Source organism: Nycticebus coucang, chromosome 6, assembly GCF_027406575.1.
Source record: "Nycticebus coucang isolate mNycCou1 chromosome 6, mNycCou1.pri, whole genome shotgun sequence".
NCBI lineage: Eukaryota > Metazoa > Chordata > Mammalia > Primates > Lorisidae > Nycticebus > Nycticebus coucang.
In genome coordinates, this window is record NC_069785.1 from 70,994,006 (window position 1) to 71,020,571 (window position 26,566).

At 47.3% G+C, this 26,566-nt stretch overlaps 2 protein-coding genes across 7 annotated transcripts in view; one reads left to right on the forward strand and one right to left on the reverse strand.

The window, feature by feature from the left end:
- PIAS1 (protein inhibitor of activated STAT 1) overlaps positions 1-6,259 on the forward strand; it is a 169,615-nt gene extending 163,356 nt beyond the window's left edge. For 3 of the 6 annotated variants that reach the window (XM_053593865.1, XM_053593868.1, XM_053593866.1), the window contains exon 14: positions 2,301-6,259. In XM_053593865.1, coding sequence (XP_053449840.1) covers positions 2,301-2,594 — 294 coding nt within the window. In that variant the 3' untranslated portion in view covers positions 2,595-6,259. The remainder of the gene's footprint in view (positions 1-2,300) is intronic. The other 3 variants (XR_008380617.1, XR_008380615.1, XR_008380616.1) reach the window with 3 other exon arrangements.
- A 3,200-nt stretch (positions 6,260-9,459) lies between these two features.
- On the reverse strand, positions 9,460-21,006 carry CALML4 (calmodulin like 4). The gene is made up of 5 exons (XM_053594538.1): positions 20,823-21,006; positions 20,707-20,737; positions 14,996-15,136; positions 12,501-12,689; positions 9,460-9,766 (listed from the first exon to the last, which is right to left on the reverse strand). The coding sequence occupies exons 1-5, from the start codon at positions 20,823-20,825 to the stop codon at positions 9,669-9,671; spliced, it is 462 nt and encodes a 153-aa protein (XP_053450513.1). The 5' UTR covers positions 20,826-21,006; the 3' UTR covers positions 9,460-9,668.
- Positions 21,007-26,566: the final 5,560 nt, after the last annotated feature.

The window sequence follows — 26,566 nt, forward strand, 5'->3', positions numbered from 1 at the left end:
GGTGGTTCCTGAGGAGGTGACTAATGAGGAATTGCTGGGAATGGAACAGGAATGCTTAGCTGAAGAAGAGGTAAGAGAAAAGGAAATTTCAGGTGGAAAAAAAGAAGAACCTCCAAGAAAGTGCCTAGTGAAGGGTTTGGCAGAAGCTTTTGTAGATCTCAACAAGCTCCTTAAGAAGTTTGAAAAAAACACAGACCCCAATATTGAAAGGTTTTCATTAATAGAGCAAAGTGTTTGTGATACATTGTCTGCTTACAAGCAAATCTCTGATAAAAAAAAAAAAAAAAGAACCCAAGCAAACCACCATGGCCATGTTTCTGAATAATGACATTTCCTCTAGAAGAGCCTCAGACAGGTCCTTTAGGAGGTGTTCGGAAGAAGGCATTGTTACCAGAGGAGATGATAGCTCCATGTATGTTATTGCCTGCTGAAGAACGTTTAGTGGGACAGGATGTGGAGGTGGAAGACAGTGATATTGATGTTCTTGATCCTGTGTAGGCTAGTGTGTTTGTTTCATAGTTTTTAACAAAAAGTTTAAAGTAAAAATTTTAGTAGTTTTTAACAAAAAGTTTAAAGTAAAAATGGAGGCTCAGTGCCTATGCTCAGTGGTTAGGGCGCCAGCAACACACACCGGGGCTGGCGGGTTTGAACCCAGCCCAGGCCTGCTAAACAACGATGACAACTGCAAAAAGTAGCTGGGTGTTGTGGCCCAGCTACTTGGGAAGCTGAGGAGAATCTCTTGGGCCAAAGGGTTTGAGGTTGCTGTGAGCTGTGACGCCACGGCACGTACTTACCATAGTAAGACTCTGTCTCAAAAAAAAAAAAAATTAAAAATAGAAAAAAAGCTTATACATAGTAGAAGGCTATAAAGAAAGAAAATATTTTTGTGTAGCTGTATAGTGTGTTTGTGTTTTAAATTGTTATTACAAAAAAGTCCAAAATTTTAAAAATTAAAAAGCTTATAAAGTAAAAACATTATAGTAAACTAAGGTTAGTTTATTATTATTATTTTTTTTTTTTTTTGTAGAGACAGAGTCTCACTTTAGGGCCCTCGGTAGAGTGCCGTGGCCTCACACAGCTCACAGCAACCTCCAACTCCTGGGCTTAAGCGATTCTCTTGCCTCAGCCTCCCGAGTAGCTGGGACTACAGGCGCCGGCCACAACGCCCAGCTATTTTTTGGTTGCAGTTTGGCCGGGGCTGGGCTTGAACCCGCCACCCTCGGTATATGGGGCTGGCGCCTTACCAACTGAGCCACAGGCGCTGCCCTAGGTTAGTTTATTATTGAAGAAAGAATTTTTTTTAAAATAAATTTAGTGTAGCCTAAGTATATGGTGTTCACAAAGTCTGCAGCAGTGTCAATGTCAAGTCCTAGGCCTTCACATTCACTCACCCCTCACTCACTGACTCACCAAGACCACTTCTGATCCTGCCAGCTCCACTGATGGTAAGTGCCCAAAACAGGTGTAGCATTTTTTATTTTTTAGTTGTTGTTTTTACTTTATCTCGTCTATGTTTAGATATTTTCATATGCACAAATACTTAACCGTGTTACAGTTGCCTGCAGTATTCAGAACAGTAACATGCTGTACAGGTTCGTGGTTTAGGAGCAGTAGGTTATGCCATATAGCCTAGGTGTGTAGTACGCTGTACCATCTTGGGGGGTTGTAAATACATGCTGCCGTTTGCACGACAATGAAATTGCCAACATTTTTCAGAACATATCCCCATCATTAAGTGACGCATGACTGTATTTAAAAGTATAATATGTAGCCAAGAGAAAGAACAAATTTACTTGAAAAATTTAGAATGGTCATACCCAGTATTGTTACGGCTTTAAGAATTTAAATAAAAATCTCTAGTCTGCATATAAAATAAGAACAGTGTCTAATTTTTGGTTTCCAGTACTGTTTTCTAAAGGAACGGAGGGCAAGTGAGTCAGATTGACTGATAGATTTCTTGGCTAAATATCTCCTTAAGAAGAGAAGGGTCACTCTTCTTTCCTGCTGCTTCTAAGCATATGCTTGTTGGGAAATAGAATTTTGAGAATTGCTTGCAATACAAATTAAAATAAAGAACAATAAAAATTGTGGTCTCCACCCCCACCCAGTTTCAGATTATAAACATGTCTCTCCAGTCATTACATAAGGTCATTTGATTTGCAAGATGTCTTATTAAATGTTTCAGAAACACTGTATATAACTCAGGATATATTAAATTTAGGTCTTTGTTCTGCTGAGAAGAAAATGTATTTATTTGTAAGTATAATGAACCTTCTTTTGTCTTTTGTTCCCCTCCTTAGCATTATAACACCTCCTTGCTTGCTGCTGCTGCAGCAGCAGTTTCTGATGATCAAGACCTCCTACACTCGTCTCGGTTTTTTCCGTATACCTCCTCGCAGATGTTTCTCGATCAGTTAAGTGCAGGAGGCAGTACTTCTCTGCCAACCACCAATGGAAGCAGCAGCGGCAGTAACAGTAGCCTTGTATCCTCCAACAGCTTAAGGGAGAGCCATAGCCACACCGTCACACACAGGAGCAGCACGGACACAGCATCCATCTTTGGCATCATACCAGACATTATTTCATTGGACTGATTCCCTGGCTCCTGCTGCTCCCATCCCTATCCCAGATTAAATGAACTTGGCAGAAAGAAGAGAACTTTGTGCTCTGTTTTACCTTATTCTGTTTAGAGAAGTACACAGCGTGGTTTTTTTCCTTTTTTTTAGGGAAAAAAGATTAAAAGAAATGTACAGAGAACAAAACTATATTTTCAGTTTTACTTTTGTATATAAATCTAAGACTGCCTGTCTGATAAAACACTTGTTTAAAAAAAAAAAAAAGGAAAGAAAAGAAAAAACAAGCACCCACAAACCACCTTCAGTTCATTTTTTCTGGATTCTGAAGATTTTTTCATCATTTGTCTTATGGTTTTGGTTTTATTTTACTTCAATGGCATTATTTTATCTGCAATAACAGAAAAGGAATTGCATGTATGAAGTTTTAAATTGTGGGTTTTTCTTTGTTGTGGGGAGGGGGTTGAGGGGATAGTTTGATTTCCATTTTCTAAAAATGACAGACTTGGATTCTGTGTGTGCGTGTGCATATTTCCAGCCTTAAGTTATAAAGCTCATCTGTCCCACTGCATTCCCTTTGTATTTTCAGGACATAGCTCGTGGGAGCGTGTGTTCAGTGTGTGTGTCTGTGTGTATTTTTCTGTCATTACTGTTCACCTTCTTCCCAAGTGTGTGTTCAGTTAATATAATCAGTTGCTTGCTTTTCTTAAAGTGCTTTGAAGGTCTTGAACTCACGTGTGAGCATCTTTATCGACTATCCAATTGCATGTTCTCCATCACATATTCTCTCTTATTTGCTATATATCCCTCTGAGAATATGTTTTAGAAATATTGGAATAAAGCTGTCTGGGTAAGGAGTAGGCTTAACAGACCTGTGAATAATACACTTTAGCCTAGTTCTTTATTCTAAATCTGGATGCCAGTATTGTGTATTTAAACCAAGTCTGTGAATACCTGCTTTTTTTGCCCACAGAGTAACAAGTTTTCACGTAAGATCTTTGTACCAAAGTAGGAAGTAAAAATAGCTTAGAAAGCCTTGTTGGGTGTCTTGTGCAGCTGACAGCGGTAAGGTTTCATCACTTCAAAAAGAAAGATACACACTTAATTATCCTGAAAGTACATTCAGTTTGGAAAATACAGTGCACCATATGTGTCAGTCTGTAGAAATCTATTTGATAAACAGTTGAAATTCAAAATGTATTTGATCCTTAATCATTTTTACTCTCTGGTTCTGAATATTTTCTTAGCCTCTCTACCTTGTTTATTATTTTTTCACCTTTTAACAAGTATGACATAGGAAAGTCATGTTTTTAGTATTTGTGGATCAGTCTAATCTCTTATTCATAATGGAACATGTAAATATATTGAAAACTCTTTTTCAGGAGATGAGTAAGGGTTGGAGGGAAGGAAAAGTGGTTCTACTTATGTTCCGAGATCCTCATCTGAGAAGGTATGATGTTCTCCGGTGTGGAAAATATTTTTTAATTGATTGGGAATGCAAGTTCAACAGAAAAGATTTAACAAGGGCATAATGATGGCCAATTTTCCAGACTGGATTTTTCTATCACAACTGTTAATGTTCTCAGAGTTGATGAAGGACCACCTTTGTGTATAAACTTCTAGTTTTACACTTTGCATTGGTAACAAAATGATCTACTTTAATACAGGTAGAATTCAAGATGACTGTGCCTCAGTTGTATGATAATATCAATGGTTCACATGACTGTGTGGCATCTAAAAATAATACCTGTTTTTACAGCATCTCTCTGCCACTAACTTGCTGACTTGAAGTTTGAAAAAAAGTTGGTGTTGATATGTATATGTGTGTGTGTATATATGTATTTATAAACAAGTGTGTGTGAGTAACAAGTGAGTTACATAGTCTTCCCCTACGCATGTGTGTTCTACACATAAATGGCTGAGTTATAGTCACAAAAACAATTTGCAATAATAAGAAAAAAACAGATTCATTGTCAGTTAAAACAGGAAATAGTTACATTTTTAAATTAATCTGGTGTTGTGGTGAGCAAACACTTTAAGTACTTTCATTGCCATATTAATGTGGGCTAATTTCTAATAGTTCCATAATTTCTGTCTAAATTTGGATTGGGGTAGAAATTACTAAAATTGTGAGGAGTTATTTCTGATTTTACGTTATAGTAGGAAATATTTCTATTAATTTAACTGTGATAAAATGAATAGTTCTTTATTTTTGTTTTTCTTTCTCTCATTGTTGTCAGTGGTCTCAAAATTCTGATCAATAACTTTGTGTTTGATGCTGAATTACAATCTCTTTGAATGATCCATTTGAAAACCCACCCCTGTACTTTATTCAGCCCAGTTTTAATTCATTTCCCTTTGTCCTACATTATACCAGTCTAAGGGAAGAACAGGTAACAGGGAGAAGTAAATGTCTGATCAGTCAGTGGCATTGGTCATGTCTTCATGGGAGAAACCAACCATTCAGTTGTCTTTATTTTTAGTTCATTCCAGTCTGTGGGGGATTCATTTGCTTTATTTGTTGACTCCAAAATGTTGCATTAAGTAATAGTTATCACTTTGTTGGTTGTTGCATGATCAATACCAATTAGACTTCAATTATCTGTAATAATTACTAGTAGAGTCATGCACTATATCTTTAACTCCTACGTTAAAAAAAGAAAAAAGCACATAGTCACTTCATTTCTTTTTTTTTTTTTTTTCCTTAGCCCGCCCTGACTCCTCAACCCATGCCAACATGGACATGCTGTCTGTGGACAAATAGCAATTCTGAGAATCTTTAGTCAAGTTGCCACAATCCCCCTTGCCTTGGTCTTTCGTAATAGGTGTGCATATGTTTGTACTGTGTGTGCCTGTGTGTGTATACATCTGTATGCACACATCTTTGATAAAGTAGCTGTTTGACTAGCAGAGTTGAAGTGGCTTTTAATTACTTTGTAGGCATTATTGGACACATCCTTTTCTAAAAAGCAATCTGAATTTTAACCATGCTGCACTTGATTGACTAACTTATTTGGAGCATTAAAATTTTTTCTGTGGTTAATTTAGACACCATCACAATTCTATCATTACTGACTTAGGGTAGATCCTTAAGCTTCTGAAAAATGTGATTTCTTGACAGATTTTCCTTTGAGTCAAGTGTCGGAAACTGAATAAAAATATATCCTATTTGTAAGTTAATGTGGAAAGAACATTGTTTTTAAAACAATTTTGATTTGAAATACATAAAACTTAAAAGATCTTCAGGACTTTTTAAAGCACATTCAAAATTATTTTAGTAAGAGTTTTGTTTTACCAGTACATGTTGAATTCTGTTTTTTAATTAAACACAAAGCTTAGATTTCAGAAAGAGGGAAGGAGATTAGCTGGTGGTCTCAGAGTGTGCTGCTGTTAATTGTTTAATTAACAAAGGGGAAAATGTATATAAACAGATATAAAAGTTACCATAAATTCCATGAACTTAAATCTGTGATTCATTGCCTTAAAACTCTCTCTTAGAATTTCCATACCGCATGCCAAACCAGTAAAATGGCTTTTAAAAATGTATAGTAGACCAATGTCAGTTTGTATAAAAGTACTAAGTGAAAATATTTATTACATGCATTGGAAAAAAATTGTTTACCTATTGAATGTTACCTGTTTATGTAGAGCTCTTTAGATGTAATAAAAGAAAAGCCTTCAGTTAATTTGTCTTCTGTAAAATAATACTGCTGGGTATTCAAGGGGACAATCCCTATGACACAAGTGATAAAAGTTTGTGCTTCCCAAGTACCTTTCATCCAGAGATTTCAAAGCATGATAAGTAAGTTATTCTCTTGCAAACATGCTTTGAGGTAAGTAATGAATATATAGCCATCATTTACCTTTTTTACTGAAATATGGCTAGTTCTGTAATGAACCATAGCATCTGCATGGTTTAAATCTACTTAATATCTGCGATTTGAGGACTTACAGCACCATGGCCTTTTTTGTAAACAGCAGTAGTTGCTAGGTAAACCAACTGGAATTTCAGGAACAAGCATGAAACCAGGACAGGGACAGCATTAAAGCCTTTCCTCTGGTAGAAGTTTAAATCAGAACACTTGCTCGGGATCTTAGGCTCCAGGCCACTGAATTCACTTAATTAGGAACAGTGAATCGGAAGAGGAGCCCCAGGTTCTAATGACCACTCCAACTGGCTGTGTGGTTTCAGCAAGCTGTACTTCAGACTCCTGTTAGGCAAATGAGATTCATAAAACTTGTTTCAAAACCATACTGGGGCCACTCAAAGTGTAAAAGTTAGAACTTTGCAGGATAGTACCCTCTTTTTTTATTATTCCTTTCCCTGTCCTTCTAAATCATCAGTGTCTGTCTCCCGTCGAATCTTTGGTATTCCAACTGGCTGTGCAGGATTTCCTTCCTAATGTTGAAAGAGGTGTAGGTCGAGGACCCTTGAGCCCTGCCTAAAAATGAGCTATGGCAGTTCTTGCTGAGGGGCCAAGGTCAAACAGCAGCCCACTGGTGGATTTACCGGAAAGGTAATGAAGCCTACACACCAGAGACCCTCACTTGCTCTGGCTTCTTACAGGGTCCTGGGAGCAGCCCCAGAAGTTCTGCATTTTTTTTTTTTTTTTAGACAGAGCCTCAAGCTTTTGCCCTGGGTAGAGTGCTGTGACATCACAGCTCACAGCAACCGCTAACTCCTTGGCTCAAGTGATTCTCCTCCCCCCACTCCACCTCCCGAGTAGCTGGGACTACAGGTGCCCACCACAACGCCTGGCTTTTTTTTTTTTTTTTTTTTTGGCAGTGTTTGGCCAGGGCTGGGTTTGAACCTGCCACCTCCGGCATATGGGGCCAGCACTCCACTCCTTTGAGCCACAGGTGCCGCTGCCAATGCCTGGCTATTTTTTGGTTGCAGCCATCGTTGTTTGGCAGGCCCAGGCTGGATTCGAACCCGCCAGCTCAGGTGTATGTGGCTGGAGCCTTAGCCACTTGAGCCACAAGTGCCAAGCCTGGCTATTTTTTTTTGTTGTTGCAGTTGATTAGCTGTCCCAGGCCGGGTTCGAACCCATCACCCTCGGTGTATGTGGCTGGCGCTGTAACCACTGTGCGGAGCCTGCATTTCTATATTTGTATGTTTATATTCTTAAAGATGACTGCCAAATCATAAAAACCTCAGACCCCACAAAACCTGTGTCTGTCCTGCACCATGTGTACCTGGGCTCCCCAGCCAGCTGATCACAACTTCACCTAGTGGATATTTGACCTAGCAAACACTATTTGCTGCATGCCTTTCACCCTCACCCAAAAAAACCTCTATAGCTCCTTACTCACTCCCATTCACAATTACACTTGGAAAAGTAAGAGAGTCACCTTTCTTAGGACCTCGGTTTGGTCTGAAGCTCCATAGCATCAGGGAGATAGTTGCCCCAAGACTGACCATTTTGTTCCCTGAAGTTTCCCAGTCCTCAACATTTACTAAATGACTGTGTCTTGTATAGCCTCCCCCAAAACATATATCCCCTTCTTGCTGAGTTTCTCCTGCTTTAGCTACTAAAGCACTGTTAGACAAAGCCACAGTCTAGACAGCCCAACTCTGATGCATACATGATGAGAATCTTTTTGTTGTTGTTGACATTGAGTCTCACTGTCACCCTTGGTAGAGTGCTGTGGCGTCACAGATCACAGCAACCTCAAACTCTTGGGCTTAAGCAATTCTTTTGCCTCAGCTTCCCAAGTTGCTGGGACTACAGGTGCCTGCCACAACACCTGGCTAGTTTTTGTTTCAGTTGTCATTGTTGTTTAGCTGGCCCGGGCCAGGTTTGAACATGCCACCCTCGGTGTATGTGGCTGGCGCCATAACCACTGTGCTATGGGCACCGAGCCATGATGAGAATCTTTGTACTTAGAGTGCTGTGACCTCACTCCATCCCCACCTCTGCTAGAATGGCCCTGCGGTCCTTTTTAGGGCTGTGCTGACCCTACCAACGTACCCACAGATTTGACAAGTGCTTAATCCGTGGCAGCACCGCCTAGCACCTCCTGGCTGTGTAACTCCCTCAAAGCCACTTGAGATGGAAGGGCTCCCAGAAGGCCTGGTGCCCCTACTGTGGTCCCAGAACTTGGACCCTGGCCGTACCTGTTATGTCCTCATCTCTCTCCTTTAGTCCTGGGGAAGCAGCCATGATCAGTCTGAGCAGACCATCTGGAGGAGCCTCCTACCTGATTAAGAACCCAGGGACAGCTCAAAATTCTGACAGGTAAATTGAAAAGGGCCTTCTCAACCTCTGTAAGGAGATGCCTCTACTATAGGCCCACATCCTCTAGTTTGCTTTGGTGTGGGGTGTAAAGTGAGATCGCTCTTCCCACTGCTCAGCTGATGCTGCTTTATTTTAGTTAGCATGTATGTTTTCACTCTGTTTATGAATAAATACCCTGAGCTAGGTCACTGTCTGTTGAGATGGAAATGAGAATTTTAAGTGGGCCTGTGGTGCTGCAAGAAATGTCGCCTTAAGTGTTTGTTGCTACTTCTGAGCTAGCACTAGCTTTCTGTTGGAAACATCGAAGATGGTTCTAGCACCTAAATATAGAATACAGTCTTACGGTCTTTTGGTAGGTTGTCCTTTTTAGGAGAAGCACTACCCCGGTAACTCATGCTTTCATAATGCTCTACAGCTTACATAGGCATTTTTAAGTCATAATCTCAGCCCTTGCTCAACAGGCTCTATGAGGTAGGAAGTAGGAATGCAGCTTCCTTGATCCTGAAGCTTGGTGGTGGGGGCTGGGGGTGTGAAATGATTTACCTAAAGACACACAGCTGGGAAGTAGCAGATCCAGGACTGGAACCCACCTGGGCGCCAAACCACAAGCTCTTCTCTGTTGTAAAGAGCTGGACAAATGGTAGTTATTAAAATCAATACAAACCTTTTATTAAAGAGATGCTAATACCATGGGTGAAATCATTTATTATTGCTAATTATCCTCTGCTACAATTGGGTTATGTCATCTCGCTGCTGTGTTTGCCATCTCCCTAGAGTGAAAAGAATACTTTTCTCTTAAAAAATTAATCAGTCCAAGTTTTCAGGCCCAGGGGAAGCTCTCTTGTAGCCTCCTCATTCAGTAGTCCTCCATAGGAAGAGTGATCTTGTGGATAAATTCATCATACTTCACTTTGCCATTCGGTTCGATATTTGCTTCCCTAAAAAGATCGTCCACTGCAATAAATCACATCAATTTTTCAGTTTAGCTTTAATGTTGGATTATAAAACAGCAAGTTATTTGGGGATTGAGGCTTCCTACATACTCAAAAACTAGGAAGTAAACAATTTAACAGAAAAGGGACAACCTACCTCCTACCCTCTGGAGACTACTGATTCAATTTGAGCTAATCGGGTTTTCTGCAAGGGCAGGAAGTAGGGAGGTATACTGCTTTGTGTTAAAACTTTACTTTTTTAAAAGAAAATATCTGAACCCTATACCTACAGTTCTAGTTCTAGAAACCTTTGGCTTGGATTTTTTACCTTTTGCAACCCCACCCCCCACCTCCCAGCAGAATAGACATCCTTGTTGACAGCTCCATCCTGGGCTGCAGCAGCCTAGGCGTTGGCATGCCCCTCATTTGCCTGCTCTCTCTTCCAAATTGGCATTCCTCACTGCCCTTCTCCCACACTGGAGAGAGGATTTAGTGAAAGTGGTATCTGCTACCATTATCTCCTTTAAAAAATGTGTTTTGGGGGTGGAGGTTTTATGAGAGAAAAATATATCCAACTGTGTTGAAAGCTCAAAGCATATAAAACTGCCATTGTTCTTCTTCTACATTGCTAAAAGAAAAAAGAAAAACCACTTCACTTGCTTGTTTCTTCTGGTTCTAGATTCCTGAGACAAAATGCTAGCTTGTCCCAGGCACTGGCAAGAAGAATCATTTTGGTTTATATTCTCCACAGTGGCTTCTTGGGACCAAACCACCTTTGGCTCTTTGGATTATTCTCACCCTTCTGCAAAAACTTTCTCACTGCCCTGTGTCAGTTCCCAGCCTAGACCCTCTCTACGTGTAATTCTCAATAGTTACAAAATATCTGGTTCTGCTCAACCATCCTCAAAAGTATAATTACTATGCTCTGTGCCTAAGCTGATAGTAGTTTTGAGTATTTAGGGAATGCTGGAAAGACTATAATTCATCCCATTTCATGGAGATGCCTCTACTATAAGCCAGCTAGTTAAAACCGTCCCAGGGAACAGGCCCAACATGAGTGCCAGTGCCAGCTGCTGAAGCCTCTTCCTGTCCGGGAGAGGAGAGGGGCAGCACTTGACAGGCAGGTGCTCAGGCTGAGCCCACCTTCTAGGCAGAACCTGTTGTCCAGTGTGTCTCGCTTTAGGGTACTAAAGTCAGGCCTTGGAAGGGAGGCCTCTGGGGTGGCCTTCTGTAGCCACCGCAAAGATGGTTCTTGATAAAACTGAAAATTGTCTTTTAATCATCCAGGGTAAAGGATTTCTACTTCTGTTATCATCCTTCCTATCTCCCACAGCAGGAGGGAAAACTGGTCTCCTTGCTTATCTAGAATACACCAGTTTCTTTGAAATGTTCCTTTGCTGGTTAAACAAATGAGCAGCGTATATGAGTTGGGGGCCAAGGTGTTGCTTGAGGCGGGAATTACTACTAATTGTAGAATTTAGGTCCTGCTCCCTCTTAGCTAGCACTCTACCTGGTACCTGAGGGGCCCAGCAGTGTCCTCAGAGCCTGAAAGGAAAGGACAGCCAGCATCTTACCCTGCTAACATGAAAACAGCCACACTAAGAGGTGAGATCCTGACAGGGGCAAGCCTGAAAAAGCAGGGGAAGCTGACTCTGCCTGCTGTAGCGCTATTTTTAAATTTTTTTAAATGCCTTTGTGATAGCAGATAAAAATCTGAGCCGACTCCTTTATAGAATGGCTTTTGGAGGAACCTGAAGAATTGCCTACTGAGACCTCATTTCCAGAGAAGAAACTGAGGAGGCGGGTGAGAGGTTAAGAAACTCCTCTGAGGTCCCCTGGAAAGAGGGAGAGCCAGGATTTAAATCATAACCTCAAAACCCCTCCAGTGGTTTGCCATGATGTAAGCAGAAGCTAATGGCCAGTACTTACTGAAGCCTTTTTGCTACTGTGGCCAAGCCCAGCACTCCTGTCCCAACCTCAGGGAAGCAGGGCAGCCTAATTAGAAACTTCAGGCTCCATGGATCATCGGGGAGATGGCCTTTGAGGGCAGAGTGGGGCTGGCCACTGTGGCAAGCTCAGCGGGCCCAGCGCGCTAGAAGAACTCAGCAAAGAGCCCAACACTGAGGACAGAAGGGACATTCCCAGGAAAGTTGGGAAGGCATACTGGGCTGTTGGAAGGCGTGAGGCAAAGGCCCCCTTGTAGGGTTAGTGACCAGGAGTGCTTCTCCAGCTGTCCCTGCAAAGGCCCTTCATGGCACCCCTTTCTGGAAAAGCCCTTAGAGCCGACTAAATGGGCAGGAAAAGGAGCAAATTTGGAAACGCTTGACCACCTCTCACTGTGGTGAGAGGAAAGCACCTTGAGTTAGGGCGGGAGTATGTCTAACAAACCTGCCTGCAGGTAACTCCCAGCTCTGCTGCTGGGAAGCCACTCACCTTACCTGTTGGATGAGTACGTAGGGCATCTTTGCTCTGGGGATGTCAAACACACTAAGTGACTCACAGTGAGAGCTTAAACACAGGGTAAAGGCCAACTAGGTGCCCTGCTAACTTTCCCCTTCACCTGGTCCATGTTGCCCCTCCTGCCTCCAGAACTCTGGTTGCTCCCCAGGCTCCAGTCCAGTGCTCACCTAGCCGGGTATCTGAGCCTGCATCAACTGAAGGTCTTGCACAATCCCGGGGACGTCAGCTGGGCTTCACTATCCTCCCCCACCCCCATCCCCCCTCCCCCCAATGGAAGACAGGCCCCAGACTGTTACCTTCCTTGTGGGTGAGCTTCTCTCCCAGTCTCATGAGTTTTGACCGCAGCTCAGATGCCATGATGTAACCTTTCTTCTCCTTGTCTGCCATTAACATGGCCAGGAGAATTTCTTTCTTTGGGTCCTCTTGCTTTATTTGCATGTGCATAATGGTCAGAAAAGTGGAGAAATCCAGCTCTCCATTTCTGTCTAGGAAACCCCCAAACACACCAGAGTGAGCAGGGGGGAAATGGCTCTAAGGGGAGGCCGCTATCCCCTTGTCCAACCTGCAGCGCTGGCTCAAGGGCACCTAATTCAGGGACCACTGGGACAGGGCAGTGGTCCATGGTAAAGACACAGCCCTTCCTGCTGAGTTTCCACCACAGGCCACTCACTGGACTGGACGTTGCCATTTCAGTGACATTCCCAGTGACTGTGGTTATTATCACCCCACTCAGCCTGCTGAGGAGACAGGTCAGGATGTGCAGTCACATCACAGAGGAGGGCAGGACCACAGCAGGCTGCACCTCCTCAGCCTTCCAGTGTGTCCCTCTTGGCCTGCACTGGAAGGAAACAGGTTCACATGTCCGTCCCCCTCGGCTGCCACCACCAGGATGGATGCATGACCTCACCTGGCCTCAAGTGCCAGCCCCAACCTGGACACTGAACACATCTTCCACCCTAACCCTCCTCTGGGTGCACCCTGGCCAGCTACAACAGGAAACCAAAACTTCCCCTGACCACAACTTCTGTTTAGAGGACACAGAAATCAAAGAAACCTCTTTCCCTTTGGAGCTAAAAATGGGGGATCTCAAGTATCGGACCCCTGAGCACCTTGTCACCGGGTGCCAGGCCTTCAGAGTCCAGGCTGGGCCCAGCATGAGTGTCCAGTGCTACTGGGGTAACCTTGCAGGTGCTGGTGTCCCATCTGAGAAGTGAGGCTGCTGAGGGCCAGAACTGGGAAGTGGCCTGTGGTCTTCAGGACAAGTGCTTTTCCCAGGCCACCCCCTCTGGGCCAGGAGCGTCCAGCCCCCAATGTAAACAGCCACCTCAGCCTCTTTACTTTAAAAAAAAAAAACAAAACCCTGCTGCACAGTGCTTACAGTGCCAGCCACATATACCAAGGTTAGCGGGTTCGAACCCAGCCCAGGCCAGCTAAAACAACAGTGACAACTGCAACAGAAAAAAGCTGGGTGTTGTGGTGGGTGCCCGTAGTCCCAGCTACTTGGAAGGCTGAGGCAAGAGAATCGCTTAAGTCCAAGAATTGGAGGTTGCTGTGAGCTGTGACAACATGGCACTCTACCGAGAGCAACAAAATGAGACTCTGTCTCAAAAAACAAAAACAAAACAAAAAAACCCAGAACACAACTCTGTTTCTGATTTTAAAAGTCCTAGATGGTCTCATCGTTGAAAATACAGACCACAGCAATAAAGGGAATGAAAATCACCCATAATCCCATCACCAGAGAGAACCATGAGGTAAACATTTTGGGTGGGTTTTCTTCCAGTCTTTTCTAGCAGTATTGCGTAATTTTTCAGTCTTTGAAATCAGAAGAAATGGGTTCCAATCCTGAATCTATCTTTGGCTCATGTATTTAGGCGAGTTACTTAATGGCCATGGACCTTGACCATTGCTTGAAAAATGAGATGAGAGTACCCACTTCATAGAAGTGTCTGAGCCAAGCACTTGGCACATACACAACAAAGGGACATTTTTCTTTTTTCTTTTCTTTTTTTTTTTGAGACAGTCTCAAGCTGTCACCCTGGGTAGAATGCCATGGTGTCACAGCTCACAGCAACCTCAAACTCTCAGGCTTAAGCGATTCTCTTGCCTCAGCCTTCCAAGGGGACTACAGGCGCCTGTCACAACACTCGTCTATTTTGTTGTTGTTGTTTTAGCTGTCCTGGGCCAAGTTTGAACCTGCCAGCTTTGGTGTATATGGCTGATGCCCTACCCACTGAGCTACGGGCGCTGCCAACAAAGGGAAATTTTTCTATAAAAAGGACACTGGGGCGGGGGGAGAGGGGGGCGGCGGCGCCTGTGGTTCATAGGAGTAGGACGCCAGCACCATATACCGGAGGTGGTAGGTTCAAACCTGGCCCCGGCCAAAAACTGCAAAAATACCCCAAAAAACATGGGGGGCGGCGCCTGTGACTCAGGGAGTAGGGCGCCAGCCCCATATGCCGATGGTGGTGGGTTTGAGCCCGGCCCCAGCCAAACTGCAACAACAACATAATTAATTCATTAATTATTTTTTTAAAAAAACCCTGGGATCACTGTCAGCACTGTGACAGTTTGTGATAAACTTGTTGGAATGCCTGGTTCCTGAGGGCCCATGTGAAATGGGGTGTCACCTCACCTGGTTCTGTGAGGATTCAAGGAAGCAGAGTGATGCACGGAGCACCTGCCAGTCCTGGGGATGACTCGCTGCTGCCCCTCCAACTTCTGAGCTTTCCACACCTCTGCTCTCTGCACCCACCTGCTGGGGCCCTCCTCAAGCCCCTGGCTCACTCACCTATCCCGTGGGTCTGCAGATGCCGCTGCACCTCCCCTGGCGTTGGGCTGGCCCCCAGGCACCTCATGGCCACCATGAGATCAGTGGCTTTTATCTTCCCTCTCTGCTGCTTGTCGTACAGGGAGAAGCATTCCTTATACTCTGCACAGCCCAGAAGGGAGTTAGTCACATTCTGTCACTCTCTACACTGTGGCCCTCTCTGTCCTGTCCTCTGCCTTGCTCTCCCCTGCCCAGCTCCTCTCTTCCGCTCCCCTTCTTCCCCTCCCCCCATGGTTGTCAGCTATAGTGAATGAAAATACAGAACTGCAAGGTAAACTGAATTCAGATAAACAGTGAGTACATTTGTAGTCTAAGTGTGTCCCCAGCTTTTGCAAATTTAATTGAGTGCCCTGTATTTTCCTTGGCTCCGCTTCCTCTCCTCCTGCGCCCTCTCTTCTTTCTCTTCCCCTCTGCCCCTCCTCCCCAGAGCCCACAACAGGGCATCCAGACTCCCAGGGGACTTTTGCAAATACAATTTCTCTGGGAAACAGGGATAATAATGCCTCTGGATTGCTGTGAGGGCCCCTTCCAGGAAGGCCTGGCAGAGACAGGCTCTCACAAGTGGTGATTTATTATTATTATCATCATCATTACAACAGGGGCACTGTGAGTTCACTGCCCCTGGCGCCAGCCTCCAGGCTGCTGAATGAGGTCCCAGGCCTGTTCTTAAAGACTCTAAGACAGCGGTTCTCAACCTGTGGGTCGTGATCCATTTGGGGGTCTAATGACCCTTTCACAGGGGTTGCCTAAATACATCCTGCATATCAGATATGTACATTACAATTCATAATGTAGCAAAATTACAGTTATGAAGTAGCAACGAAAATAATTTTACGGTTGGGGGTCACTACAACATGAGGAACTGTATTAAAGGGTCATGGCATTAGGAAGGTTGAGAACCACTGCTCTAAGAGGTCCTGTGGGGAAGTTCTCCCAAGGTCTGGAGCCCTTTCTCCTGTCGCACTTGGTGGGGGTGAAATGTCCGCTGGGGCTAAGGCTCCTCTAACGCCACCAACCCCCAGCCCCCAGCCCTTGCAGGCACAGGAAAGCCAGCTGGGAGCTTGGCAAAGATCCCTGGGCCCCAATGACTGAGTCTGATTTAGGACTGGAGTGGAACCGCCATCAGGCGAGGTGGTTCCATCCAATCCCGTTTGTTTTCCACATGAGGCAACTGAGCCATGTGGGGGACCCAATGGCCCTCATTGGCCCTTCCCACCTGGGGCTCAGGTATCTGTTCTCCTGCTTCTCACACCACCCCGTGGGTCCTCAGAGGCCTGGACCAGCGGCTCCTTAGCTGATACAAGAACAGCCATCACAGTTGACATTGCTGAGTGCTCTACCCAGCCCTCCTTTAATCCCCATGCCTGTGGGACCCTGGAAGTAGCACTGATACTATCCCTATCATGCAGATGGGGTAGTGAAGGCTGGAGTGGCTGAGCATCTGCTCTGGGCATCCTGGCCCTGAAGTGGAGCTATGTCCACTAGGCAACACTGCCTTCCAGTGTGTGTTGGGGAGGAAGGTGCAGAAGGGAGCCTCACAACCCCCCAGCCCGGAACTAGAGTCCCTTCGTGTTCCCTAATAAAGGGTGCTCAGGCCTCCCTGGTGGCCTTCCATGTTTAGGATTTCAGGGGGTCACGGATGGTAGACCAACAGGTGATGTTGAGAGACAGCTTTGCAAAGAGGTTGCAAGGGAACCCACCAACCCCTTGCCCTTTCAGATCTTTCAAGAGCCTGAGCTTCTGGAGAGCAGGAGCCAGAGGGGAGCAGGGCAGTCAGGGCCAGAACCTGGCCTAAGACCTCAGCCTTGGTTCCTACAACACCTAATTGCCCACAGTGGGGCCCAGTGCCAGAGGGGACAGTGCTATCACCTCCCATCAAGGGCACAGAAGGAAGCTGGCCCCACATACAGAGTTTAAGCCTAGCCCCTCCTGGTGCTGCCCTCTCACAGCCACCCGCACTTTGTCTCTGTGTTTGGATTTGCCCATGGGCAAACGGGAGGGGTGACGCTGCTCCCCATGCCCTGCAACAGTACCTGGGAACCACTGCCCCGGACATCAGCAGGGCCAGGGTTCACAGGGAAGCCTCCCCTCCGCCCCCCAACAAACCGTTATGTCCTCTGACCTTGACAAATCTACATTTTGATGACCTGGAAAACCAGAGCCAACAGAGCACACCTGGTAAACCAGCCCTGGCTCCCGGCTGACTCCCCTCCTTCCAGCCCCTCTTCTCCCCTCTCCCTCTCCAGCTCTCCTGCTGCCAGCTTAGTCATGGAGTTCTGCTGTGAGTACTTCACTGCTTTCCTGTGTCCTCCCCTGCCTCAACTATGACCCCGGTGAAGGCAGGGTAGGGATTTTATCTATTGTATTCACTGCTGTATCGCTAAAACCGAGAATAGGGCTGGCACAAAGAAAGGACTCACAAACACGTCCGTGAAGAATGAATTAAGTTGTATGAACTGGATTAAAAATCCCTGGCAGGGCTCAGCGCCCATAGCTCAGTGAGTAGGGCGCCGGCCACATACAACAAAGGTGGAGAGTTCAAGCCTGGCCAGGGCCTGCCAAACAACAATGACAACTGCAACCAAAAAATAGCTGGGCGTTGTGGCGGATGCCCATAGTCGCAGCTACTTGGGAGGCTCACTCAAGAGAATCACTTAAGCCCAAGAGTTTGAGGTTGCTGTGAGCTATGACAACACAGCAATCTACCCAGGGCCGACATAGTGAGACTCTGTCTCAGAAAAAAAAAGAAAAACCCCTGGTAGGTTTTCCCTTTGAAAATGCAAATGCCCAGAGATAAGAAAGATACTTTCAGGCTGCGGCCTGTGGCTCAGTGGGTAGGGCGCTGGCCATGTATACCAAGGGTGGCAAGTTCCAACCCAGCCCCCGCTAAACTGCAACAACAACAAAAAAATAGCAGAGCGTTGTGGCAGGTGCCTATAGTCCCAGCTACTTGGGAGGCTGAGGCAAGAGAATTGCCTGAGCCCAAGAGCTGCAGGTTGCTGTGAGCTGTGATGGCACTGCACTCTACTGCAGGCGACAAGGTCAGACTCTGTAAAAAAAAAGAAAGAAAGAAAAAGACACTTCCCTAAGGCCTAGGATGACACCCACTGTGTGCTGAGGGTTTAACTGGCTCTGATGACATTATTTACATGTTTATTACACACTTTACAGACATAAACAGTGTATACCACACCACTTCCAAATAATAATAAAATATGCAATATTCTTTGTTATAAATTCTGTCTAGGCAACTGATTAACACAAATGAGTTTTGTCAACTCATATTCATTGCCAACCAAGAGCTGTGATTCAACCATTACTTGACAAATGAGTTGCATACCAGTGAATGCAATTCTTTTTCCAATGAATGTATTGTCATAAAATTTGATAAGTGATCTACTGTTAAACTATTTCTCACCCTTGTGCCAATATATTTTATTTTTAATTTCATTTAATTTTCTTATTTTTTATTATTTTATTTTAGAGATAGGGTCTTGCTCTGTCACCATGTCTAGAGTGCAGTGGCCTCATGGCAGTTCACTGCAGTCTCAAACACTCAGGCTCAAACCATCCACCCATTTCAGCCTCCTGAGTAGCTGTAGCTACAGGTACACGCCACCACGCCTGGCTAATTTTTTAAAATTCTTTTATAGAGACAAGGTCTTGCTATGTTGCCCAGGCTGGTCTCAAACTCCTGGGCTCAAGCGATCCTCCCCCAAAATGCTGGCCTTATAGGCATGAGCCACCCATCTGGCCCCTTGTACCAATTATATTCATTAAACTAAAACTTCTTTCAAATCTCCAGCATTACTGGTTGCAATAGGGCTGTCTTTTAAACTTTGTGCATGGATGTAGGGATCGGAACATTGTTTGATACTACATTATTTGATAATGGCTTATAAAATTCCTAAAAACGTGGCTCTTGCTAGCTATAGCAAGCCAGCTCCAGCACATATGTAGGTGACGCCTGGCCTGTGCCTGGCCCAGTGTCAAACATGTAACTAACCTTGTCCCCTCTTTCTCTAACTCTCAGCAGCCTAGTGAGGTGGTATCATTAGCCCTACTTCACATGTGAGAAAACCGAGGCTCAGAGGTGATGGGACCCAGGTCTGCTGACTCCAAGGCCCCCGTTCTTCCCTTTTCACTAAGCTACCCCATGCAGTTTCATGCATTCATTAAACATTGCTGGCCACTTTCTTGGTATCAGACACTGGGATACAAAGAGAAATTACTTTCCTTCTGGGAGTTTTGAAGGCCCCAGGAGGAAGGGTCATTGAGACTTGAAGTCAGGTGTGGGTTGGGGGGTGCTGAGGCTGAGAGCTGGACTCCAATCCTGAGTCCTTTACACCAAGGCAAGAGGAGCCCCTGCCCTGGGCCCTGTTTTAAAAGCCCCTGCTCAGGGGCAGTGCCTATGGCTCAGTGGGTAAGGTGCCAGCCCCATATACCAAGGGTGGCGGGTTTAAACCCGCCCCAGCCGAACTGCAACAACAACAACAAAATAGCTGGGCGTTATGGCAGGCACCTGTAGTCCCAGCTACTCGGGAGGCTGAAACAAGAGAATCACCTAAACCCAAGAGCTGGAGGTTGCTGTGAGCTGTAATGCCACAACACTCTACCGAGGGCAATAAAGTGAGACTCCGTCTCAAAAAAATAAAATAAAATAAAATATAAAAATAAAAGTCCCTGCTCAGCCCTCCTCTGGCCTTAGCCCTCCTAGTGGGATAAAGGGTTTAAGGGGTTTATGGGGAGGTACCCTCCTGGAGCCCACAACTCCTCCCCACCTCTAGACCAAATTCTGGATACCCAGAACTCTGGAACCCCTCCCCAGGTTAACATTAAGCCCACTTCAGAGCTTTCAGGACCCTGCCCTGGGTCACAAGGTCACCATGAGGCCAAGGAACCTGCAACTTTATCTCTAGTGCACAGGGAGGGCCTCACTGAGAAGGTAACAGAGACCTGGAGAAATGGGACACCCAGGGGTGGGCTGTTAGGCCCACTGTTGGGGCACAGGTTCAGGGGCACAGCCTCAAGAAGCAGCTGCTTGTGCCACCTGAGGCTCTCCTGCCAGGGGCTGGTTTTCTGCAGCCACCAGGCTCCCCTGGCCCATGTCTGGGCCCCTGAGTTCTCTGTAACCCAACTCCTTCCTCTTGGTCTTGTGGAAACAGAGCTCTACACTGAGTGAAATTGAAGCCTGACTGGGGACCAGCAGATGAGGAGATCAGGGAATATGTTCACGCCAAAACTAGGCTTAACTTCAGCTGAACCCCAATTTTACAGATGGGGAGACTGAGGCCAGGCAAGTAGCAGGGTCCTGCGCGAGGGTGCAGAGCTGCTCTTTCCCTATCCCTTCCCCTCCTTCTCCCCTGCCATCATTCGCGATGTTAATGGCCTCTCTTCATCCCACCCCAATCCAAGTACCAGGAGGGATCTCGAGTGAGCTCTCTCCCATCACCCCAGCTTGGAAATCACACCGACAAACATGAGGCCAACATTTCCACCTTCAGTCCCTCCTGCCTCTCGCAGAGCCCGCCTCTGTCCCGTGGGTGGGCGCAGCTCCCCCCAGCTCCCCCCAGCCTCTTTCTTTCCCAGCAACAAAAAACGAAGCAGAGCGAATCGCCTAATGAGACCCATATTTTGCTGTGAGTTGCTAATTAAAGAGCAAACCAACCTACCATTAATTTGGTCCTGGGAAAGAAACTTGGCCTGCAGCAGAGAGAGGAAAACAGTCAGGGAAGGGCTCGGTTCCCGGCCCCTCCCCAGGCGCGGCCCGGAGACCACAGACCCTCACCATCGCGGGCCCTCTGCCACCCGGGCTGGGCTCGCTGCTCCCTGACGGCGCTGTCGCGTCCCCTTCCTCCCTTTCCTTGGCTGCAGGTCCGAAGTCCGCCCAGCTGGGTGGAGGCCCGGGTAATAAGCCCTGGGCTGCCGTGGAAACCCGGCCAACGCCTGGGGTCAGATTCCAGCCCCGCACAGCTGTCCTCCAGGCGCAGCCCAGTGAGGAAACAGGCGGCGGAAGAGCTGTCCCGGGACTGGGGCCTCTGTCCTCCCGTCCAGGAAGCCAGTGCCTTGCAGCTGAGGGACAAACGTCCACGTTCCCTCCCGGGAGCCCTGCACTGCGGGAGGGGGTCGGTGAATTCAGAAGGTGGGGGGCAGGGCGGGGCTGCTCCCGGGTCACGGCGTCCTGTCTCGGCTTCCCGCTGGCAGTCCGGCACTTCGCAGTCTGTCTCACTGCAGGCTGGTCACAGGCCATCCAGGAGCAAGCAGCTCAGTGACAGGCGCCTCTGCCCCAGCCCTGGGCAGGTACCGCAGAAGGAGTGCAGGCATGGGCGCTCAGGCTGGGATTCACTCCTGCCCCTCCTGCTGATTTGCTGAGTAACTGGGAGTCCTCAGCCTCCCCATGCCTCAGTTTCCTCACTGGGCTGAATTGCGGGCCCTTGGGAGAGCTAAGTGGCCAGGGCAGTTGGGGCTTAGCCTCTTCCAGGACTCTGGGGTGAGGCCTCTTAGGTGACTTCCTGGCTCCTTTTCTCTCTCTCCCTCCTCTGCCCACCCTCAGCCCTCACCCCTTGTAGCAGAAGCTGCTGACACTCCCACTGTCCTCAGTAGTTTCTGCAGCTCCGCTGTCCCCACAAAGGCAATGAAGACAGGATGGGGTGCCTGGGAGCTGTCCTGTTGGGCACCACTGGGGTCTACCACTTTGTCTTGAGATCCAGTCCCCTTGTTGCAGAGAGCAAGGCTTTTGTCCACAGCTGGAGGCTGGCTTATCTGTGGGGCTAGGAATCCGGGGTTCATCCCACTTTCTCAGGGCCCTCAGGTGTGGCTGCACAGGCCCTGCCCCGTGCCAGGCTGCAGTACAAGTGCGTGCTGGTGGCAACTACATGGACCCAGAGGAAGGGGACTTCCTGCCAGTTTGCCCAGGGGCACAGGGACGGTGCCGCCTGCCTTTGGTCCACTGTCTCTCCCTCCAGCCTTTTCTGACCACCTCCATGTGGGAAGTTCTCTTTCCCCCCAAATTGTGTCTCCTGAGTTGCCTCCTGACACCTATTCTAGACCCAGGGCTTGCAGCTTGAGGCTCCCTTGTCCCCTGTGAGAAGAGGAAAGGCTGGCAGCAGTGCTGAAGGTGGGGGAGAAGGAAGTTGAGAGAAGTCAGTTGGGGATTTGGAAGTATGGGGAGGCCTGAAGGGGCTGGAGCACTCACTTGGAATGCCCTTCCTTGGAAATGGGCGCCAGGAGAGAAAGGACATTTCCTTGGGTTTAGGTCAGTAAGTGCTGGGGTTTGAGCTCTGTTCCCCAAGGCATCCTAACTGACACCCTTGCCAACTCCCTCCTTACAGTTTTAAGTGTCCCTGGGGAGTCCTAAACACCTGCACTGGGGCAGTGTTCACCATACAAAGGCTCGTCCAGCTGTATGGTATACTGGCGTATGCTAAGTTTCAACGCCAAAATGGGAAAACTGGAAAAGATTTTCAATACCACTTGGGGCTGTGACTTTTTGTTTATTCTCGAGCCCTGGCCCATCTTGGGGGTTGACATGTCCCCTGGGCACTGCCATGAATTCTCTCCTGCCCCCACTCTCTGGATGCCCCTGGGAGGGGTTCTAGACAGGGAAAGGTCCTCCTCCCTTCAACCCCCCAGGCCACATTCTGTCCAAGAGGTTCCCAAGGTTTTGATGAGATGCTTTTGGCTTTTGTTCATGTTTCCTCGACCCAACCCCCTTCCCCAAGAGGATAGGGACAGACCTCCTTCCACCCCACATAGTATTCCTGGGCCGAGCTTGTCTCTTGGGGCACAGTCTCCGACAATTAGGGGCTAACAGGGGTGCCCCTTGGGCCCCAGGGGAGTCGAAGTCCTTGGCAGGTTTACAGTGTGCCTGCTGGGTGAAGGCACAGAGGTGGCCCTCAGAGGCCCACTGGGCTCTGCTCTTCCTGTCCTGTGTGCCCCTGAACAGAGGCTCCTGCAGCTAAAGCCTGTACGGGGTTGAATAGAGTTGCCCCAAACTCATGTCCACCAGGAAACTATGACTGCGGCCTTATTTGGAAATAGGTCTCTGCAGGTGTAACTAAGATGAAGTCATCCTGGAGTAGAGTGGGTCCTAATCCAGGGAGCAGAATTTAAACAGAGACATGGAGAGAGGCCATGAGGACTGAAGCAGAGACTGAGCGACGTGTCCACAAACTAGGGAAGGCCAAGGACTGCCTGCATTTGGAGAAGCTGGGAGTGGCAAAGGATTCTCCCCCAGAAGCTACAGAAGCCCAGCTCTACCAACACTTTGATTTTGGACTTCTAGCCTCTGAGAGTACAAATTCCTGTTTTGTTTTGTTTAGCTATTATTATTTTTATTATGCCCTCGTTTTCTTGTGAATCAGTGGAAACCTTCCCTGGTCCATTACTTGAGAACGGCTGACTTGCAGGAGGTGGCACTGAGGCGGTGCACCCTGCCCAGGTGGTGAGGTTCTGTGGCTCTTGCACAGCCTTGGGGGCTGGTACTGCCACTCACACTGTCATCTGTGTCAATGGTTCTCTAGAGCTGTCCCATGCACAACCTCACCAGCCCGACGTGGGGCCCTGACTGATTATGGAAAATGTGAAAAAAGGCTCAGTGCCTGAAGCACAGTGGTTATGTCGCCAGCCACACACACCAAGGCTGGTGGGTTTGAACCTGGCCTGGGCCAGCTGAACAATGACAACTGCAACAACAAAAACAAAATAGCCAGGCGTTGGGGTGGGCGCCTGTAGTCCCTGCTACTTGGGAGGCTGAGACAAGAGAATCGCTAAAGACCAAGAGTTTGAGGTTGCTGTGAGCTGTGACGCCACAGCACTCTACTGAGGGTGACACAGTGAGACTCTGTCTCCAAAAAAAAAAAGAGAAAAGAAAATGTAAAAAAAAAAAAAAAAGGCAAAATTACAACTTTGAGTCAAGGTTTTGGACTCAAGAGTCAGAGCAATGAAGAATTAAAAGTCACATTTTAAGCTGTTATTTGTTCATTGTTTCAACTACTTCTGTTGAATAATGGACCCTTCCCTGGGTGGCGCCTGTGGCTCAAAGGAGTAGGGCGCCAGTCCCATATGCCAGAGGTGGTGGGTTCAAACCCAGCCCTGGCCAAAAACTGTAAAAAAAAAAAAAAATAATAATGGACCCTTCCCTCTCTATTTTTTCCCACAGACATGGAAGACTTTAAAAATTATTTTGGGGGGGTATCACGGGGGATGAGATCGCCTACACCAAAGACTTAATGCAAAGGTGGTCCTTTCTACATAGCACATGTGGAAAAGTAGGGTGCCTCTGGCTGTAATTTGGGGAGGAATTCACAAGAAATCTTCACCTTTCCCTTTCCACCTTCTTCCACAGTAGTTGCCTGCATCAACTGGATACACCTGGGGGTGGGAAGTTCAGCTTCACATAGTGAACACTGCTAAGTGGCCTTGGATCAACAGCCTAGTGCTCAGGTCCCAGAGCGGCCACCCAGCTCCTCCAGCAGTTAGTGTCCACTCCAGGGGCCAAGGACAGTAGTCCTGGAGTCATGTGGTGGAGGGCCCCTGCCCTGTGCCACGTGTTTCCAGCCACCATTCAGCACTGGATCCCAAACATCTATTTCTGAAAATTGGAGATTTTGTCTCCATCATCTTCCAGTGCCCAGCACAAGACAAGCCCATGCATCATGGTAAGTAAATATTTATTTATGCACCATCCATTGTTTCCCCGGGGTTGCCATGTTTTTTGAGATGGAGTCTCACTCTGTTGCCCTGGGTTGAGTGTCATGGTGTCATCATAGCTCACAGCAACCTCACACTGTTGGGCTCAAGCGATCCCCTTACTTTAGCCTCCCAAGTAGCTGGTTGTTTGATGCCTGGCTAGTTTTTCCATTTTTAGTAGAGACAGGGTCTCACTCTTGCTCAGGCTGATCTTGAACTCCTGAGCTCAAGTGATCCACCTGCCATGGCCTCCCAGAGTGCTAGGATTACAGGTGTGAGCCACCAGGCTTGGCCTGCTGTGTTTTTCTGAACACATTTATCTGCAGCTCCCTTGATGGCTGGAGGTGACATCCTTTGCACCCAGCACAATGCACAGCATGGAGCTGACATGCAGTCAATATCCATGGCAAAAGTGGATGTGATGTGCACAGGGTTTGGGATAGCAAGCAGGGAAGACAGTGGTCCAGTCAAGGACGCTGCTGTAGCTGTGGACGGGAGATGGATGGGACTGGTCTTCCACCACTTGCAGCTGCGGTGGCTCAGACATTCAGGGATGTTGTGAAGTCTTTGAGACTCAAAACTGGTCAGGGGAATACTAGTAAAGAACCCATTTTCTATGTGGTCAACTAGCACAGCGGTTCTCAACCTGGGGTCTCGACCCCTTTTTAACAATGAAAATAACATTGCGGCATTAGGAAGGTTGAGAACCACTGAACTAGCATATCCCATTCTTTTTTTTTTTGTAGAGACAGAGTCTCACTTTATGGCCCTCGGTAGAGTGCCGTGGCCTCACACAGCTCACAGCAACCTCCAACTCCTGGGCTTAAGCGATTCTCTTGCCTCAGCCTCCTGAGTAGCTGGGACTACAGGCGCCCGCCACAATGCCCGGCTATTTTTTGGTTGCAGTTTGGCCGGGGCCAGGTTTGAACCCGTCACCCTCGGTATATGGGGCCGGCGCCCTACCGACTGAGTCACAGGCGCCGCCCTGCATATCCCATTCTTTTTTTTTTTTTTTTTTGTAGAGACAGAGTCTCACTTTATGGCCCTCTGTAGAGTGCCGTGGCGTCACACGGCTCACAGCAACCTCCAACTCCTGGGCTTAAGCGATTCTCTTGCTTCAGCCTCCAGAGCAGCTGGGACTACAGGCGCCCGCCACAACGCCCGGCTATGTTTTGGTTGCAGTTTGGCCGGGGCTGGGTTTGAACCCACCACCCTCGGTATATGGGGCCGGCGCCTTACTGACTGAGCCACAGGCGCCGCCCTATATCCCATTCTTAAATCCGTGGATATTCGCTTAGCACTTGCTGAGTGCAGGGTGTGATGGCAGGTGGGCTGGCCAGCAGCTGTGCAGAGGGCTAAGGCCAGCCAGCCCTTGCTGCTTCAAAGTATGACCTCAGGAAAGCTCTTTAACCTCTCTGCACCCCTGTGAAGACAAGAGGACCTCAGATATAGGGCGCCCAGCTAACACCACAGACACTGGCTGACATGGTCGTGACCAGCTTGCCTCTCAATTCAGCCTGTTGGCCACCCAAAGAGGAATTTCTGAAGCCAGGTCTGGGCCCTTTGGAAATGAGTGCTGAGTCTAATCAGGGAAGTCTGTCTTGGACAATGCACAGAGAACAGCAATACCAGGCTAATATAACTGCCAGCCGAGAGTGAGAGGAACACATATATGTTGGCATGGAAAAGAGCTCTTGGCTCTAAGGAATCCGCAGTCTCTCTGGGGTTGGCCTCCCTAAGCCTTTCCTATGGTGAAAGGCTTTTGATTTTCTTGAAGCCTGGTGAGCAAAGGAAGAGACAGCAGCTGAAATTGCAGGTCCCAGGGCAGTGCATGGGGTGGCA